General features: G+C 38.7%; 1 protein-coding gene across 1 annotated transcript in view; it reads right to left on the bottom strand.

Moving 5' to 3' along the window:
- Positions 1–5,403: 5,403 nt before the first annotated feature.
- The window catches only part of ARHGAP42 (Rho GTPase activating protein 42), a 139,771-nt gene continuing 128,838 nt past the window's right edge, over positions 5,404–16,336 (bottom strand). The window contains 4 exon segments of the mRNA XM_079302274.1: positions 5,404–8,842; positions 9,054–9,133; positions 14,935–14,997; positions 16,064–16,220. Of these exon segments, the coding sequence (XP_079158400.1) occupies positions 8,754–8,842; positions 9,054–9,133; positions 14,935–14,997; positions 16,064–16,220 (389 nt within the window). The 3' untranslated portion in view covers positions 5,404–8,753.

Here is a 16,336-nt window from a genome sequence, read left to right as displayed (position 1 = left end):
CAGGGGGATGGGGAGGGAAGTGAGAAGGGCCATCTGGACACAAAACAAGGTTACAAATCACAGCTGGAACTGGTGACACACTCCTGTGGCATTCACTGCAGGTTTCTCAGGGAAGGTCTGGGAGCGGGACATTGTGCAGAATGGCCATTTTTCTCATCCAAGGCAGGCAGTTTGTCATAATTACAAAAATGAAACAGCACTTCACAGGACCAAATAAAAGCATCCCTTGACCAACAGCAACAGCAGGAAATAACAAACTTAAAATGACAATTTAAGATGAGGTTTTATGTAAGGATATATTTACATGACAGCTGCCAAGCACAATTTGTTTTGCTATCTACCTGCTTCCTTTAGATGCTCCTGGAGGGTGCACCAGGGCCCTCCAGTGCAGCTTTTGACTTTTCTTCTTGTGGCTTTTCCCTGCTGATCCTGCTTATTTCGTTGTAACTCTGAGGTTTCTCACGAGGCTTCCCAGTGTGCAGCTGTCTCACCTGCCTGTGCACTGTGCCAGTGTTTCCCCAGGGCTGCCATGAGTGTATGGCCATGTCTGGAACATGGAGACCCCAAATGAGCTGCCTGGAGCCCATCACTCCATCACGGGATGGATCTCTGGCTGCTGTAGCCAAACCTTGGAAAACAGCATTGCAAACCTTGTTTTGAAAATATCCCAAATCCAGATGTGCTGCATGTTTCCCTTTGTATGTGTTTTTTTTGTAGGAATGCAAAAGTAATGACCACCAACAAAACTAAATCGCTGATGTTTTTCATTCAGATGGGATTCTAATCCCTTCTAAGGGCACCCAAGAGCCATTAACAGTAATTTTAAATGAAATACACCCGTGCTGGGTCTAACTAATCAGTTCCTCAATTATACTGGCAGAAAGATGTATTCCAATTACCAAAGTACTTTCAAGTGAATTAAGACTCCTTTCTGTACCGGCTGTGGAGGTCACTCAATGTTCCCATGAATCCCTGCATGTTTACATTAAAAAAGCACACCATGATCTTTGGCAAAGGCACTTGCTCTAGGTTAGTTCAGCTTTTGAGCTTGTTGCCACAAATACAATAGAAAAGAAGCCAACCATTGCAAAAGAAGCCAAGAATATCTTTCAATACTTTGTTTCTGTATCAGCAATTAATCCAAATGACACGGGAAAAGTTTTACAAACATGAAATAAAATTTTAAAAGATGAAAGTGCAGATAACTCATTTAGCATGTAAAATAAGCAGTGTTTGTTAGAAAGGTTGGTTTTGAAGGAATGCATCATGCCAAACTAATGAGAAAATGTTCTGAACCAGGACTTGAACTGACTTTGTCACCTGCTCAGTTTACACCTTTGCTGTTTCCTTGGATCACTGAAGCTTCTCCTCTTCAGAAGGAGGCTGTGGCCAGCTTGGATCACCTCAGCACACATTCCATACCAAAGCAATCCCACACATTGCTTTCTCCCTAGTTGATGCTGAAGGCTTATCAGTAATAAAGCCAAAAATACCAATTTTCCAAAACACATGAGAATCATGCCCTGTAAGGTGTTTTAATGCAACCAAGTAATGAAATGTGTCCTCACTCTTTCTGGTAAGAAGCAGTGAGATGTCTCACCCCTTGAGAGTTTTAAATTGGGTGTTAATGTGGTAATTCAACCCCACTGTGTTGATTCAACAGCAATTTAAGTCTTTTACGTTTAAATGCTCACTGAAATGTCAAAATATAGCATGTCAGACAGAACAAAGGTTTCCCAGAAATGAAAAAAAAAAAACAACTTAAGTTGTTCCCTGATGCCAAGTAAAATGAGACACTGTGAAAATGAGTGATGAGAACTATTTGAGACCTTAGTCGAGACCCCAAAGGAGTGATCTGCATTCACTCCTGCAGATCAGGGATCTAAAGCCAAGAAGCCTTCATCCCTATGGAAAAGAGAAGAAAGCACTAACAGGTTTTTTTCAGTTTTTTTAACATAAAATGAACAGTGAACTGTGATTTTTGATGAGCTATCAAAATGTAGATATTCTCCATTTCCTCTTGTGCCTAACCACAGTGCAGAGCTTTCACGGTCCCCGGCAGGAATGGAGGGGAATCCAGTCCAGTCCCAAGTGCTGGTCCCAGAGGGAGCTGTGGCAGTGCTCATACAGACACAGACACAGGCCCAGCTCGCCAGGCACAAAGAGCAGCAGGGCAGAGCAGGAATCTTGGGGAATCTGCCCTGCACTTCCCTCCTTCCCGAGAGCCCCATGGCACCCGGGGATGCTGCAGGGAGTGATGGTGACATTTCCACTGCTATTGTTCCACACTACATCTCAGGAGTGGTTCTCAAAGTCAGGGCACTGAGCTTCAGCTAAGCTCTAACCCGTTGCTTCAGCCTCTCTACTTCTCTGGCTTTTCCAGCAGAACTAATATAGCCAGAATGAGCTTTGCCAGCTCAGCTGCGTCCCTTGGTCCCAAGAGGAACCTTGCCTTCTCCCTGGCCCAATCCTGCCTGGGACACCAGGATCTCAGCAAGGTGCAAGACAATTTGGTGACTGCAGGCTGCAGGTGAAGTTTGGATTCCTGAAAGCAGAGTCCACATCTCTCAAATCCTCAAGCAGGGAGAGCTGTGGAATACAGGCTTCACCTCGGAGCAGTTGGAAAGCATCAGAAGGGAGAGACTCTTTCTCCATCTGGTCCGTGCTGCTTGGCTTCTCAACAATCTCACTTTTCCTTACAGCCACGGTGCTGATGTTTTGTTTCTGTCTGTCTCTGATGTGCCCTGGGCAGAGCTGTGGGCACAGTGCCTGCACAGGAGGAGGCTGGCAGGAGCCACAGCAGCCTGAGCGTGCCAGGGGCCAGAGCTGGCAGCTGGCAGCCATGGATGCAGGAGCAGTATCCATCCTCCCTGGCCTCCTGCAGCTTTCTGCACTCTCCAAGCACAGGGAACAGGGAACAGGGAAAGAGTTTATCAGCTGGCTGGTTTGATCTTAAGAAACACAGTTTTTTAGTCTGTATCATAACAAAGCTTGATTGTTTCAGGGATATTAAAGTCCCCTGAGTTTCTGGTGAGTTCCTTCATGGAAAAGGCAAGGCAGCCTGGGGCACAGCTGCAACTCCAGCCCGAGGGCTGTAAAAACTCAGATGAAAAGTCTTGGAGAGATGCTGGGGAGGGCATGCAAGGGAACTTGCAGAGGCCAGTGCACTCCTTGCTTCCCCCACCTGGCAGTGCTGCTGGAAGGGAGCCATGGAAAGCCATGCTGTGAACCCATCCACCTGCTCAATTCCAGAGGCAAACCCCTCATCAGCAGGATTCTGCCACACCAGGGGTCTGTTTCTTGCTGCTAACATCCAAAGCTGTCATTTTCTTTTCCTCAAAAGCCACATCTTTGGAGACTTCCACATGATCAGGACAGTGTATTGTCTATTGTCTGGTGTTCACATGCCCATCTATGCAAGGCATCCTCAGGGGTAAAATGTTACTCTAAAATGTAAGTAAGGATAGAAGTAGATCCAAAGTATTATTACTTGGAAAAATCAAAAAGCTGAACCAGAGGCCAAATTTAAAACCAATAAAAACCAGTTTGTTTAGAAAGGATTTTTTATTTTGAAAAAATATTTTTTAAAACTTTTGAAAGACAGTGTAAAGTACAACATAGAATTATGTATGCAAAGTCAGCCTATGCATGTCATGCTAGTTATTTACATGTAGATATATACAGAGTGCAGATAATTATTGAAACCACACTACAAAATAAACAGAGAGTTCAATAAGATAATTTAGTAGGACTTTATTAAATAGATATAGTTATTAATTGTAAATATTTTCCTATTAAACTACCATATAGTATCTAAAGTAACCCCTATAAACTCTAATACCTCCAAAATTGCCATAAATATGATTGAAATTGAAACTATCCATATGCCCTATGCTGTTCTGCCCTTTGCTCCAACAGAAACTCTATCAGAGATAATGGTGCTATCTTTAGTGCCAGAGCTTTGATGACAACTCCCAGTAAAACACTTGCAGAAAGCTCAGATGCAAAACAGCTTTCAGCTGAGGCACCCAAGGGTTGGAGCACTGTGCTCTACACTTAAAACAACAAGAATAATCTGATGGCTTATTAAACACTGCCACACACAGGACAATTAAAGGTATGATCCTCAGTGACTCAAGTAGTGAGTGTTTGGGTACCAAGCCCCTGACTAAAACAAAACAAAGCAAACTCCCACAGCCCATGCAAAATCTTAAACTAAAAAAGAAGAGACCTCCCAATGGGTGCAGACACAGCCTGACTGACAGTGGCCTTTAGCAGGAGCAGGAGCTGGATGGGCAGCAGCAGCAGCAGCAGCAGCATTTTCAGGGCTCTGTGACCAGCCAGAGAGAGACTAAGGCTGCCCATGGCTTTCATCTCTGGCCACTGCACAATTCATCCAGGCCTCTCTGCTGAAAGAAAGAACAACCCCAAGATGAACAGTTCATCTCCTTTCTGGGGGCTTCTGGCCAGAAAACCCTCACTATAAATTGCCAAAGGTTTGTCTTTGACTTCACTAGAGCTTGACAGTTTCCATCAATGGGGAAGATCTATCCCAGTCTGGAGGATGTTCTCTCCAACCAGGATTTCTCTTCTTGTTGCTCAATACAAAATTGCACAACCTTCTGCCTTAGGAAAAGAAATATCAAGAACAATGTGCTTTTTAGTTTCATTATTTATTCTGATGCAATCTTATTAAGCAGAAAATAGGCCAGGAGAGAAAAGTTAACCAAAAAAAAGAAAAAAAAAATCCAATTACTGCCATACAGTGCTTTTTTGTTGTTGTTGTAATTACCATTCTGAACTGCAAAATTTTACAACTTTTCCTCTCCTAACACGTCTTTCCTAAAGGCACATTACAATTCAATCCAATTACAGGCAAAGAATAGAGATTAGCACCAGAAAATATATAAAAGGAAAATAAGTTATTATTACTATCATAGAATAGCACTGGTCAGCAAATCTGTGCATCTTTTTTTTTTCAGAAATAATTGTACAATGAACATTATAGATTAGTTAGGGACATAAGTGATAACTGTGGTTTAATTTAACAGTTTTGTTACATATAACTCTAAGTGCCAAAATATGGCAAGAACATTTTAATACTGAACTCACAGGAATTACACACAAAAAATGTAATCTTTATCATCATTAATAAAAGGTGTAAATATAGAATATTAATATACTTTACATATTTATCATACAATATATCAGTCCTTCACACTATTCATTTGATTCATGTTGTACTGCAACATGTATCAAAAGGTTTAACAAAGAAAAAAACATGGCTAATTATATGTTGTGGTACAGACATTATTTCCACAAGACAAACAACAACAGCAATGTATCTCTACCTTGAGTTCTACAATGATATTTGGAACAAACCTGCTGCATCCTTTTAGGAACAGTAATAATAAAAATAATAATAATAATTATTATTTTAAAAATATTTAACCTTTACTTGTAGAGGGAATCTGATTTCCATAAAGAATAGTAAATCACTACTGTGAGCTAATTTAATTCAGATTGCCTAATTTTCTGGTAAGGCATTATTAAAATATTATATCTGCATTTAAATGTTATATGGATTTCTGGTTCCTTGCTATCATCAGAAAGGATTTTTGGTCAAGCCTGAGAGTATCATCATTAGAGAAGCTCTGGTGCTGCCCTCTCCCCCTCTTCAGTCTTGCACCCCTATTTACTCAACTTTCTGGGTCACTGTTCAGCTTCTTGTGGAGATAAACTCCCTCCTGAAAGGCAGGGAAGAGCTGGGGCACAACCCAGCAGTGAGATTGTGCAGAAAGTGCTACTATGTGCTGCAGAGGAGGGTACCAGAAAAACAACAGAGTTCCAAAAATCAAAACCCCTACTCCTGGAGAGTGAGTGGCTAATTGTAAGTAAGAATGGACATAACCTTTGTCAGATGGAAATGCCACTTTAAAGGAAAATGACTAAAAATTATTTATGCCTAGAAGAACGTCTGACAAAGCTGCAGAACGTCACAGAGGAAAACACAGATTTTTTGTGAGCAGCACATGAATGGAATTCAGTTTCTTATGAAGTTGTCTTCTCCAATCCTAATTTTGGCCTAATGTGAGATGAATGCGTGGGAACAGATGAAATACCTGTCCTCCACAGGGATTCTTCCAGGTTTTTCTACAACCTTTCCCTCAGCACTCACAGGCTCTCCTTGCTTAATCTGTAACTGAACTTGGCAGTTTTACAAAATTTTTAATGAACTTGGCATCTTTGACTTTTCTAGCTTGCACTCAGATCAGCTGCTTTCAAAGCACAGCACTGGAGAATTGTGAGGCACATACAGAGGATATGAAATTACCTAAGCTTAGGTTTTTTTTTTTTCCCTACTTATTTTTAAATAAGGCTAGAACAAAGCAAGTAAGAGCAAACATTTTCTACATTTTCCATTTCACAATTCCTCAAGAATTTCACAACAATTAAATTGCCCTTAAGAGGTGTGAGGATGTTCAATAGAGGTTTGCTACTGACTCCATGCCACAGACAGAAGCTGAGATTTTTTCCCCTGATCACTGCATTTTTCTGCCTGTGTGAGACATGCTGGGCTACCAGCCTCTGTTCAAAGTTCTCCTTCCCTTTCTGCTCCTTTTTGCCTGCAGCAGCACTTTTCCTGGAAAGGTCACCAGAGGCAAGCCTTTTGACAGCCTACAGTTTTTTGATTGTAAAATACAGCAAAAACACAACCAAAACCATGTTAGTCTTCTCTGGGTAATGGAAGTTTCAGGCATAGCTTAGACTAAGAAAACTTGGCTTGACTTAAAATGAAAGAAGATTCAACTGGTTGAGGAAAGACCTTCACTTCCTTTCATATCTGCTCTGGGCAAATTAGATGAGCCCACATGTCTGCCTTCACTGCCACTGCTGTCTGGAGCAACCTTTCATCATAATGCACTGGGCACAGTCTGGATTTAAGGAAAAGTGAAACATGTTTTGGGATTAATGAAACTGTTTAGGGTGAAGAAAGAACCCAGGTCACTCAGTCACTAATGCAGGGGGCTGTTCTCAACTGCCTGCAGCCAGTCTTGCTCAGACTCCCCCTATGAAAAGGATTCTCTTTCTCTGATCATCACTCAATACTTGAATTAGTGAGGAGAAAGATCCTGCAGGATTCTGCCACCAGCCTGAAACTCAGTAATTGCTCTGAATTATTTATGCACTACATATAAGTAAAGAATGTTCTGATGTGCTTCTTTGTGCTGGCAATGAGTCTTACTTTTCAATTTAAACAAGAAAAAGGCTATGGAAAGGAAAAAAAAAGCAGGAAAAAAAATACTGATGTTTTTAGCACTAACAGCAGTTTTTTCTTAAATTTCCTTGAAGTAGTAGTGTAAAACATAGAAATCAACAGATGATTTATATGTTGATTTCTACTACTGAAGAAAGAACTGAGCCTTGAGAGGTCTATCAAACTAAGCCTAGATAGCTCTATGAAACAATGAATTCTTTTGGAAGCACTGATGTTAAAGAAATACTAAGATGGAGGTTAGAGGTTTTCAGTCAGGAATGGTAAGTAGCCAAGGAACCAGTGCATGTTGTCCCTCAAGGTGCACAAGAAAACTGCTCAGACTGAGAAAGCTTCATATGGTTTTCTTTGACCATTTTTTTCCCCCTTTCAGTCCTGCTAGGAGTAATCAATAGGTCTTTACAACACCTTTGAAAAGTAAGGATTTTTTATTCTTTGGAAGGAGAGACTCTTTGTCAAATATTTTAGCAGAAGTCAGGAGAAATACCACTTAGTAATTTTATTGCTACATGGAGCTTTTAGCATTCATAGCTTATACAATTGGCTAGTTCACAGGTCATTTGTCTAACTTGCAATGGAAAAAGAATGAGTTACAATTTATCTCAGGTTTCAAAACATACTGCTGTTTTTCACTGCTGACTTCACATGACTACCAATCAGTTCAGATTCAGCTTCTTGTTTTCTACTGATACTCTGGGACACAGAGAGAGTATCTTCCAGATGATTGTTATCACTGAAATAAAAGTGGCTAATATTATCTATGCTGATATAGAAAGCAGGAAAGAAATCTAGTAAGTATTTGAATGAAACATTCATAAAACATAATCACATTTTGAATGAGCACTCACTGCAGGCAGTGTTTAAACTGATATTATCAGTTGTCTAAATTCTGTATCATATTGTAACTCAATGACTAACAGAAGTTCCAACTTCTGATTTATGGTAAAGTCATTTCTTATTTGAAATGATTAGGATCAATTTTAGAATCAAGTTTTCTAAGGGAGCATTCAGATCACAATAGAAGCAGTACTTACATTATGAAAAAGTCCACGATTTTCCATATTAAAAACCACAGATTACAAGAAATGTCATAGAGTGCATTGCCTCTAAATTTCACACTTCTGTGAGCAACATCCTTGGACTTGAAAGTCTGCAGCTAAATAGCATTTCTTTTTTTTTTTTTTTTTTTTTTTTTTTTTGCTCTAGTGTTCCTTACCCATAAAAGAAGAACAGAACAACCTTTTGCAAACAATGGAAGTTATTTAAACAGAGTACCATCCTCAGCACAGAAACTGTTAACTGTTTCATCACATTCTGTTCTGTTGGCAGGGAGCTCTGTAACCTGCAGCTGCAGCATCTGAAGGAAATCTACCGCTCAGCTAAGGGGCTGATCCCATATCTGTGTCAGATAAAAATCATAGTGCTTATTATTTGTTACCATGGATACCATGAAGATATTGCTGTCCACTAAAGATTACTAGAGGAAGACAACATAATTCTCAGGAACTAGTCCTGTTTTGCCTTCATAAGTTGCCTTTAACCAGCCTGGTTCCACTGATGGATACACTGCAAAAAAACATATACAGAATGTTTAACACTGTTAAAAATCCCATACACGCTACATATATTTATTTAGATGGTATTTATTCAAAAGCAATTGAAAAATTTGGGCAAAACCTGGGAGCTAAAAAGGAAATTATGCCCGCAGTTTGTGATAGCATTCAGTTTTTTTATAGGTTCTTTTTCAATCTGTAAATCAATGTAAAACAAATCTTACCATTTGAAAATATTGCTCCTTGTGGGAAAGACAGCTCATGACTATGCTCAGCCTTACAGGAATACATGGCTTTTGCTTGTCTGAAAGAAAAAAAAATACAGGCTTGCAATAAATGAGATAACAAGGGAAAAGGCCTAAAGGAAATGAAAACCTGGGAAGTATAGGAATAAGCAGATGTAAAAATGCTGTATGACAATGACTATTACACAGCAGTTCAGAGGAGTATAATTATAGCAGATAATAACTTCAAGCTTACTGGAGTTAACAAGCAAGTTATTGCAGAGTAGAGACTGACATCCCACTCAGATATTTAAACAGGAATATAAAGTGGAACTTTTAAAATGAAGTTGTCATTCAAATAAGTACTGAAATGAGCATACTGTTTGAAGCAAGCCATGGATTGCCTGGAGACAAATTCCAAAGTGATCATCAAGTCATTAAAGGTCTAAAACCTTGACCTATGAGAAACTACTGTTAATAGGTTGTGGTGGTTGAGAGGAGGACTGAAAAAGTCACCTCTTGGGGTCTGGCACTATGATTCTGCAAAGTACAAAATGAAGGTTTGAACATGAAGATGAAAATTAGGAGTTCTCTTTAGATTCCTGCACTTTACCTAATAACTTGACTTTAACTTACACACTCAGAACAATTTCACATGAGCCACCAATTTTTCTGAATTTCTTTAAACCCACACTACATTAAGTGAAGATGAACTTGTTGACTATTTCACCTTTGCATGATACAATGGGGAATTGCCAACTGAGGTTTCCTTCTAGCCAGGAATTATCTCAATGACCCAATATGTGACCTGTGGCAAAGTCTAAAATTTTCTGCATACTTTTTGAGTGTGTGTACATGCAAGTGGCATTTAATCTATCATGTCTTTCTCTCAAAATAGTGAGATAAAAGAGCTGCATGATATATAAATTAACAGTGCCACATCATAAGCATTATCATCATTCATTTGAACTTTTAAACTGATATGAGAGTGGATGGACATATTCTGAAGTTTTTTATGTGAGAGCTTTCCAGAGAAGATTTCTCCCTCTGAATAAAAAGCTTTGCTGTTGGTTCTCTGACTTATGACTGGACTAAATGGCATTCTTTCCCTTCATCTTAAGAGAACTAATGACTCCTCAAGGGTTACATTCTCAGGATGAGATTTTTCAGAGGAATTTTGAGTTGCACGATTATCCAAGGGGCAGTTTATTTTCAGGGCCCTGGAAACACTTCTGATTTTTAGTACTGTCATTCTGGTTGCATCCCCTCAGGTAACTAAAACAAGTTGAGCACTGGAGCCCTGTTTGTTCACTTTGCTTAAAGGTTAGCTTGCTCTCTGGCTGGTGTAGACTGCTCTGAGCAGTTTTTCCAAAAGAACTCCTTGGTGCCTCCTGTTGAGAAGAGTTTGCCATCTACACTTGACAAGACAGGTGTCTCGATCCATTACTCTGTATAATCTGTACAAATTTACACATAATAATCTACCTAATGTATATGCAGAGGGAGTTTAGAAAACTTCACTGAAGGTCACACATAAACTACAATTATTTAATCTCATTTTTCCTCAAAGTCTTCAGAGGGCACTACAGGTGCTTGAATTATCCTGACCCAAATCAGTAATACTATGACAAAATACCCTGTTGGATGGGTTGACCCTGGCATGACCCCTTGTTGTGCAAACTCAATACACCTGTGTATTGTACACATGTACACCATGATCCATAATCATGGATTTTACACCTATAAAACAGTAGAGTAACTGTTCAAGATTGCTGTATTTGCAATGAATACAGAGTAGTGGGTAATGAATTTACCAAAGCACAGCAATTAGTTCAAATGTGAATAATTTGACTATCAAGACAGGTACCCCTGTTAATAATGAGACACCTGAGTAATACTGATAAAAGACATTTAAGGCAATATTTAAATGCGAGGCAGAATTTCTTAAGCAATTATTGAAATATGACATCTTTTTCCTATTGCTCTTAGAAAAAGTTAAGAAATTAATGCAATTTTCTCCTCTATTCTCTAATGTCTAATAAGTTATTCTGTTCTCAACCTCAAATTTTATCTGATGCAAGTACGTTTATCTTAAAAATAAAAAAAGACAAGAAAACATAGACTCTGTCTTAGAGTTATACAATCACAGAATTTCTAAAGTTGAAAAGACCTCTAAAATTATCTTCTATGGAAAGAGAAAGATTCTCAGCACGTGACTTTTACACAGAGAAACACAAGAAGTCAGTTTCTCAAAAGCTAATGAATGATAGGATTCTTCACACTACCTTTCTCCTGTGACAGAATAATTACAAAGTTATCTACAAACCATCTGGGATGGCATAATGAGTGACAGATTTAAGAAAATTTACTCGTAGTTCTGTAACAATTTTCAAGCATCTGGTTACTGCCTCCACATTCGATTGGATTATTTAGGTTCTCATATTTGTTATTACTCACTTCAACCCAACCCATTTGGAGGCACTGCTCACAAAATGAGCTTGCAGATTCTAGGGCATTTTGTTTGTGATTATGAAAATGGATACTCTTACTGATGGTGTTAATGTTCTCCTCTAAACAAGGCTGTTAAAAAGCACGTGATATCATCACCATCATCCATTTTAAGATGGTGCTAGTAACACGAAAGGAGCGTGATTCATGTTGTTTAGGGCAGAGAAAAACAACTTCAGAAAATGTTACCCACATTTCCTAGAAGTTCCTTCTTTCCATGACCTTACTGCTTAGATTCCAGATGAGAAAAATGCATTTTCCATTTCCTTACTTCCTATTATGGTTGTTTTGAGTCCATAATGACAAATATACTAGCAGTCAAATGATCAGTATTCACCAGATCATAAATTCTTTTGCTTGACTATGCAGTCAACAATACCTGAGGTTCTAATAATAATAGTAATAATAACTATTTTGAAAGATAAACAAGCTTTAAAACTATGCTCCTGCCCTAACCACTTTTTAGTCTAGCAAGACAAAGCCAGAATAGGAATGAATGAAGAAAAACATATGAATCTCTCTCAGATGACTCACCAGTTCATATTATCCTACAGGAAGAAGAAAGGTTTATAGAGCCCTAGGGGTGGCGGACTCAAAACATTGTTCTGGTCTGAGCAAGCATTCCAGGTGTTTTAGGAAATGCGAAAACATAGTATGAAAATAAAAACAGAAGAAAGACTGGAAAAGAATATTTAATCATATGGTTGGGAAGGGAACATGTGTATAGAGGGCTTCAAAACATCAGCCTGCTCCTACTGAAGTCCCAACTTGTCACCTAGAGATCCTGCTGAAAGGTTGAGCCTTTTGCTGTCACCTACTCCTTCCCATTTTTCTAATGAAAATTCTTCTAATGCAGTTTCTCACTTCAGGAGATTTTACTTTCTGTGCACCTCTAAATTAAAGTTAAGATTATGCAGAGTCAGGAATTATGTGTCAGTGCATTTTTGTACAGAAGCTGAAATAAACAGACCCCAGGCCTGACTTATTTCTCTAACTGCAGTGTTTGTGAAAATAGTAAGAAAACTCCTTAATCTCTTTCAAGTGCATATTAGATTAGTGACAGAGACTGGTCTCAGTGTACACAGTAGCTTAATACCACAATGAGGAAGACTGCTGAATAATAAACTTCAAATCAGGAAACAGGAAGACAGAAGTCAAAGTGACTCTGTAATTGGAAAAAGAGAGTACAGGCTGGACAGGGCATAAAATTTTGGTGTTCCCTGTCCAATCCTATGTACTGTGGTCTCTTGTTATCTTTCTGACTAGAAGAACCCTTTAGTGTTTCAGGAGGATATAGTCATGTATACAGGGAGAAAACAGGTCAAACAATGCATTAACAGAGAAGACACACACACACTCATTATAGAGCAGTTGCATCATTCAAAGTCAGAAAACAGGGCTGCAAACACTGAGTGGAAGAAGGAATTAAGTAGAACCAGACCACTGAGGCAGTAAAGTATCAAGTGCAGAATTACCTGCTGGAATACAGAAAACAATGTGAGACTGTAAAGCCATACAAGTACTTTTGATCTGCCATCTGTACAAAAGACCACAAAAGGCAACAGGTGCTTCAAGCAGGGAAGAAGTTACATTCTGTAATGCCCAGGTAAGTAGTAGCTTCAAGGTAAATTACCCACGCAGAGAGTCCAACACTCGAGTCTTGACTTGAGTATTTCTGGTATCAAACCATGCAGCTTAAAAATAGTTTCTCTGCCTTACACTTGGCCCTGCATATATTCATTGGTTAGCAGAGTTATGAACACAGGAGGCCTTTCTACTGCATGATAAATTGTAATTACCATGATTTCTACATACTTTGGAGAAAAAAAAAAAAAGAAACAAATAAGGCTATTCTATGGTTTTAAATCAGCCTTCATGTTCATAAAATGCAGCTAAATAAGAGCTGTCTGAATTGCAAAATCATACTCAGACCTAAACAGCACTATAAGAACAGCTGAGCTACTTCTGATTTCTTCCTCTTTCTCATTTTCCATTGTTCTTGCTCCTGTTGCTCTTCTGTCTTCTTATGAAGGCTGAAGTAGAGGAGCTATTCAGCCTTTCAGTGTTTCTGGCTTTGTTAGCTGCTCTCAACATCCATTACCAAACTGCTACTTTTTCCTTTGTCAGATTTTTGCTTCTTACATGCTTTTTATATACAGATATAGATGGCACAGGCAAGAGCTTGAAAGAAGGAAGTAATACAAAATAAGAAAAGGAACAGTGTTGAAGATGAAATGATGCAGGACTGGTGAAGCAGTAATTGCTTTCAACTTAGGGCACTGGCTTAAGAACATTCCAGACCCTTCACTTATACTTTTCTTCCTCAAAGTATTGCTCTGATCTTTTCACACCCCTTTCCTCCCTTGCCACCCTCCTCTTTGTTCATCTTACAGTTCATGTACTACACCAAACAAGAAGATTCTTGATTCCTGAAAGCTGCTTTTCTCACAAAATCAGTAGGCCTTTGGAGGAGAGCTTTTTCTTTCCCTACCCTGCTAGAGCTGCCAGAGAGGACAGCTACATTCCATGGCCACACATTTCAGGATGTTGGCATCTTCCTTTACAGATGTGCTACTATAGGCTACTCCTTCTGGATTCATGGATTGAGTCATGATCTTTCTTTCACTGCTCAACAGCTCTGGTAAGCTATGGGGTTTTTTGGTTAGTGAAACAGTGATCTGCTCTAAATCTGTCTCAAAAGATTTGAAAAGTTGGGACAGGAAGAAGAGAGACAGATGTTTTCCTACACCTATTTACTTATCTATAAATTGTAAGGGGAGTGGTAATGTACAGAAGATACTGCTTCCTAGACAAACACTTACTAGAACATTCTAAATTCATTTAATATAAAAAATCAACCAAATCCATGAAATAAATACAAACAATTGTGAAGAAAATGTCAATACTTCCTGCTGCACACTATCAAGAAGAAAGGTCAACAGTTTCTCTAGACAGACACTGAGGCATGGAAGATGTGATAGTAAAGATAGAAACCCTGACCAAGTTAATCTACCAAGTTTGCTACTGTGCTGAAGCCATTCTATTCAAACAGCTGTATGGAGAAAGTACAGCACCCTCATCCTAATTTAAATACTACTAATTTTCTCTTGTATCTGTGTCCTTAAGCAGACAGCTGACCTGAGCCTCTCTCACTATTCCCCATGGTGAGAGAATAACCAGACTGGCTGTTATTCTCTATGAAATTTATTTTTCTTTTGAAGAAAGGATGAGCTTAACAAACCAAAAAAAAATTCACATGCCACATGATGCTGTCCAAAAGACACAGAACAAAGCTTCAATACTTCTCTTTCCATCTCTGAAGCAGCAAAACAGAAAGGATTTTACAGAATGTTATACAGTTTGTAGCACTTACCGTCCTGAAGAAACTTGTTTAAGTGAACCAGCACTTTCAAACAACTGTGCTCTTGCAGCCACTCTGAAAATAAATGCACCACCCTGCTTTATAATACACACATTATATCACTTCTAATCATCTCAAGACATGGACACACTTTAATTTTTTTTTTAATTATTCATTTTCATCCCTATTCACCAGACTTTTTAAGGGCATAACCTAACTGGGGACAAGGACTTTAGCATGTTCCAGTGCTGTGCTGAGTTACCAATGGAAACATCAACATCTTGTATTTAAAATTATATTCATGGATGGCCAATAGATATATTGGAAATGCTTTTACTGAAAGTCTATCACTATCATGCTGGAACTCTGAGCTATGCAGAATTCCCTGTTTAAGTAAGGCACAGGAATTTGTGAAATGACTACAGTGATCCCTTCCACATTACAAAGTGGAGAGGCTGAATGATATCCTGCAGTATTTGGAGAACTTCTTAATGCTCTGCAGATCTGGAAATCACTTGTTCATGGGGATAGAAATACACTGGGTCAAAGTCAGACCACGAGAGATCCAACTTTTCAGTCTTCTGGAAGCAGTGAGAAACATTATTAATCCAAATCTCAATAGGCTAAATCACAATCTCTATCACTGAGAACTATCTTCCTTTCTGCAATAAATAAATAAAACTAAATCAGAACCAAACCAAACCAAACCCCAACAGATATAAATCAACTGTTTATCATTCAGCAACTGAAGACACTTCAGAGCTGAACACGGGTTTCAATTTCTGAATCTGCCAATATTTTGAGCTAATATCATAGACAGTAAGTAGCATTTTTGCTCCTTGAAACATTAAATTCCAGAAGAACCAGTGACAATAGCACTAATTATTTTCCAAGGAAACATTTCTACCTTGTCTCCAGTCTAATAAACTCAATGATAGTCTTTCAACTGACGTAAACAGACTTTGTGCCATCTCATTTGTTTACAATTTTAACAAAACTAGATAAATAATTAACAAATACAAGAATATTAAAATCAAGTATTCATACATGCTTTTTCAATTACTTATGTACATCACTGTAGTCACTTTATAACAGGCAATATTGTAACAACAAAAATCTCCAAAGTGCCTTAATGACTTACACAGATCCTGGTCTTTGATAGCCATTACTTGATGCAGTATCTAATCTTAATCTTCTGCACATTTTTGGAGGCAAATCAGGGTTTGGTGGAGCCTTTAGTGTATCTTTGGCATCTGTTGAAGATAAGCTCTGTATAGATCCACTGCAGCTTTTGTTACCTAAAAAACCCACCAAATTATAGGGAACATTAAAGCTGATTTGAAATTGTTTACAACATGTATAACTGCAAAGCAAAGGTTCTGCTGTTGTTGTTAAGAGGCTTTTTTTTCTTTTC

Source organism: Erithacus rubecula (assembly GCF_903797595.1).
Source record: "Erithacus rubecula genome assembly, chromosome: 1".
Classification (NCBI taxonomy): Eukaryota; Metazoa; Chordata; class Aves; order Passeriformes; family Muscicapidae; genus Erithacus; species Erithacus rubecula.
This window is presented reverse-complemented; position numbering and strand designations above follow the sequence as displayed.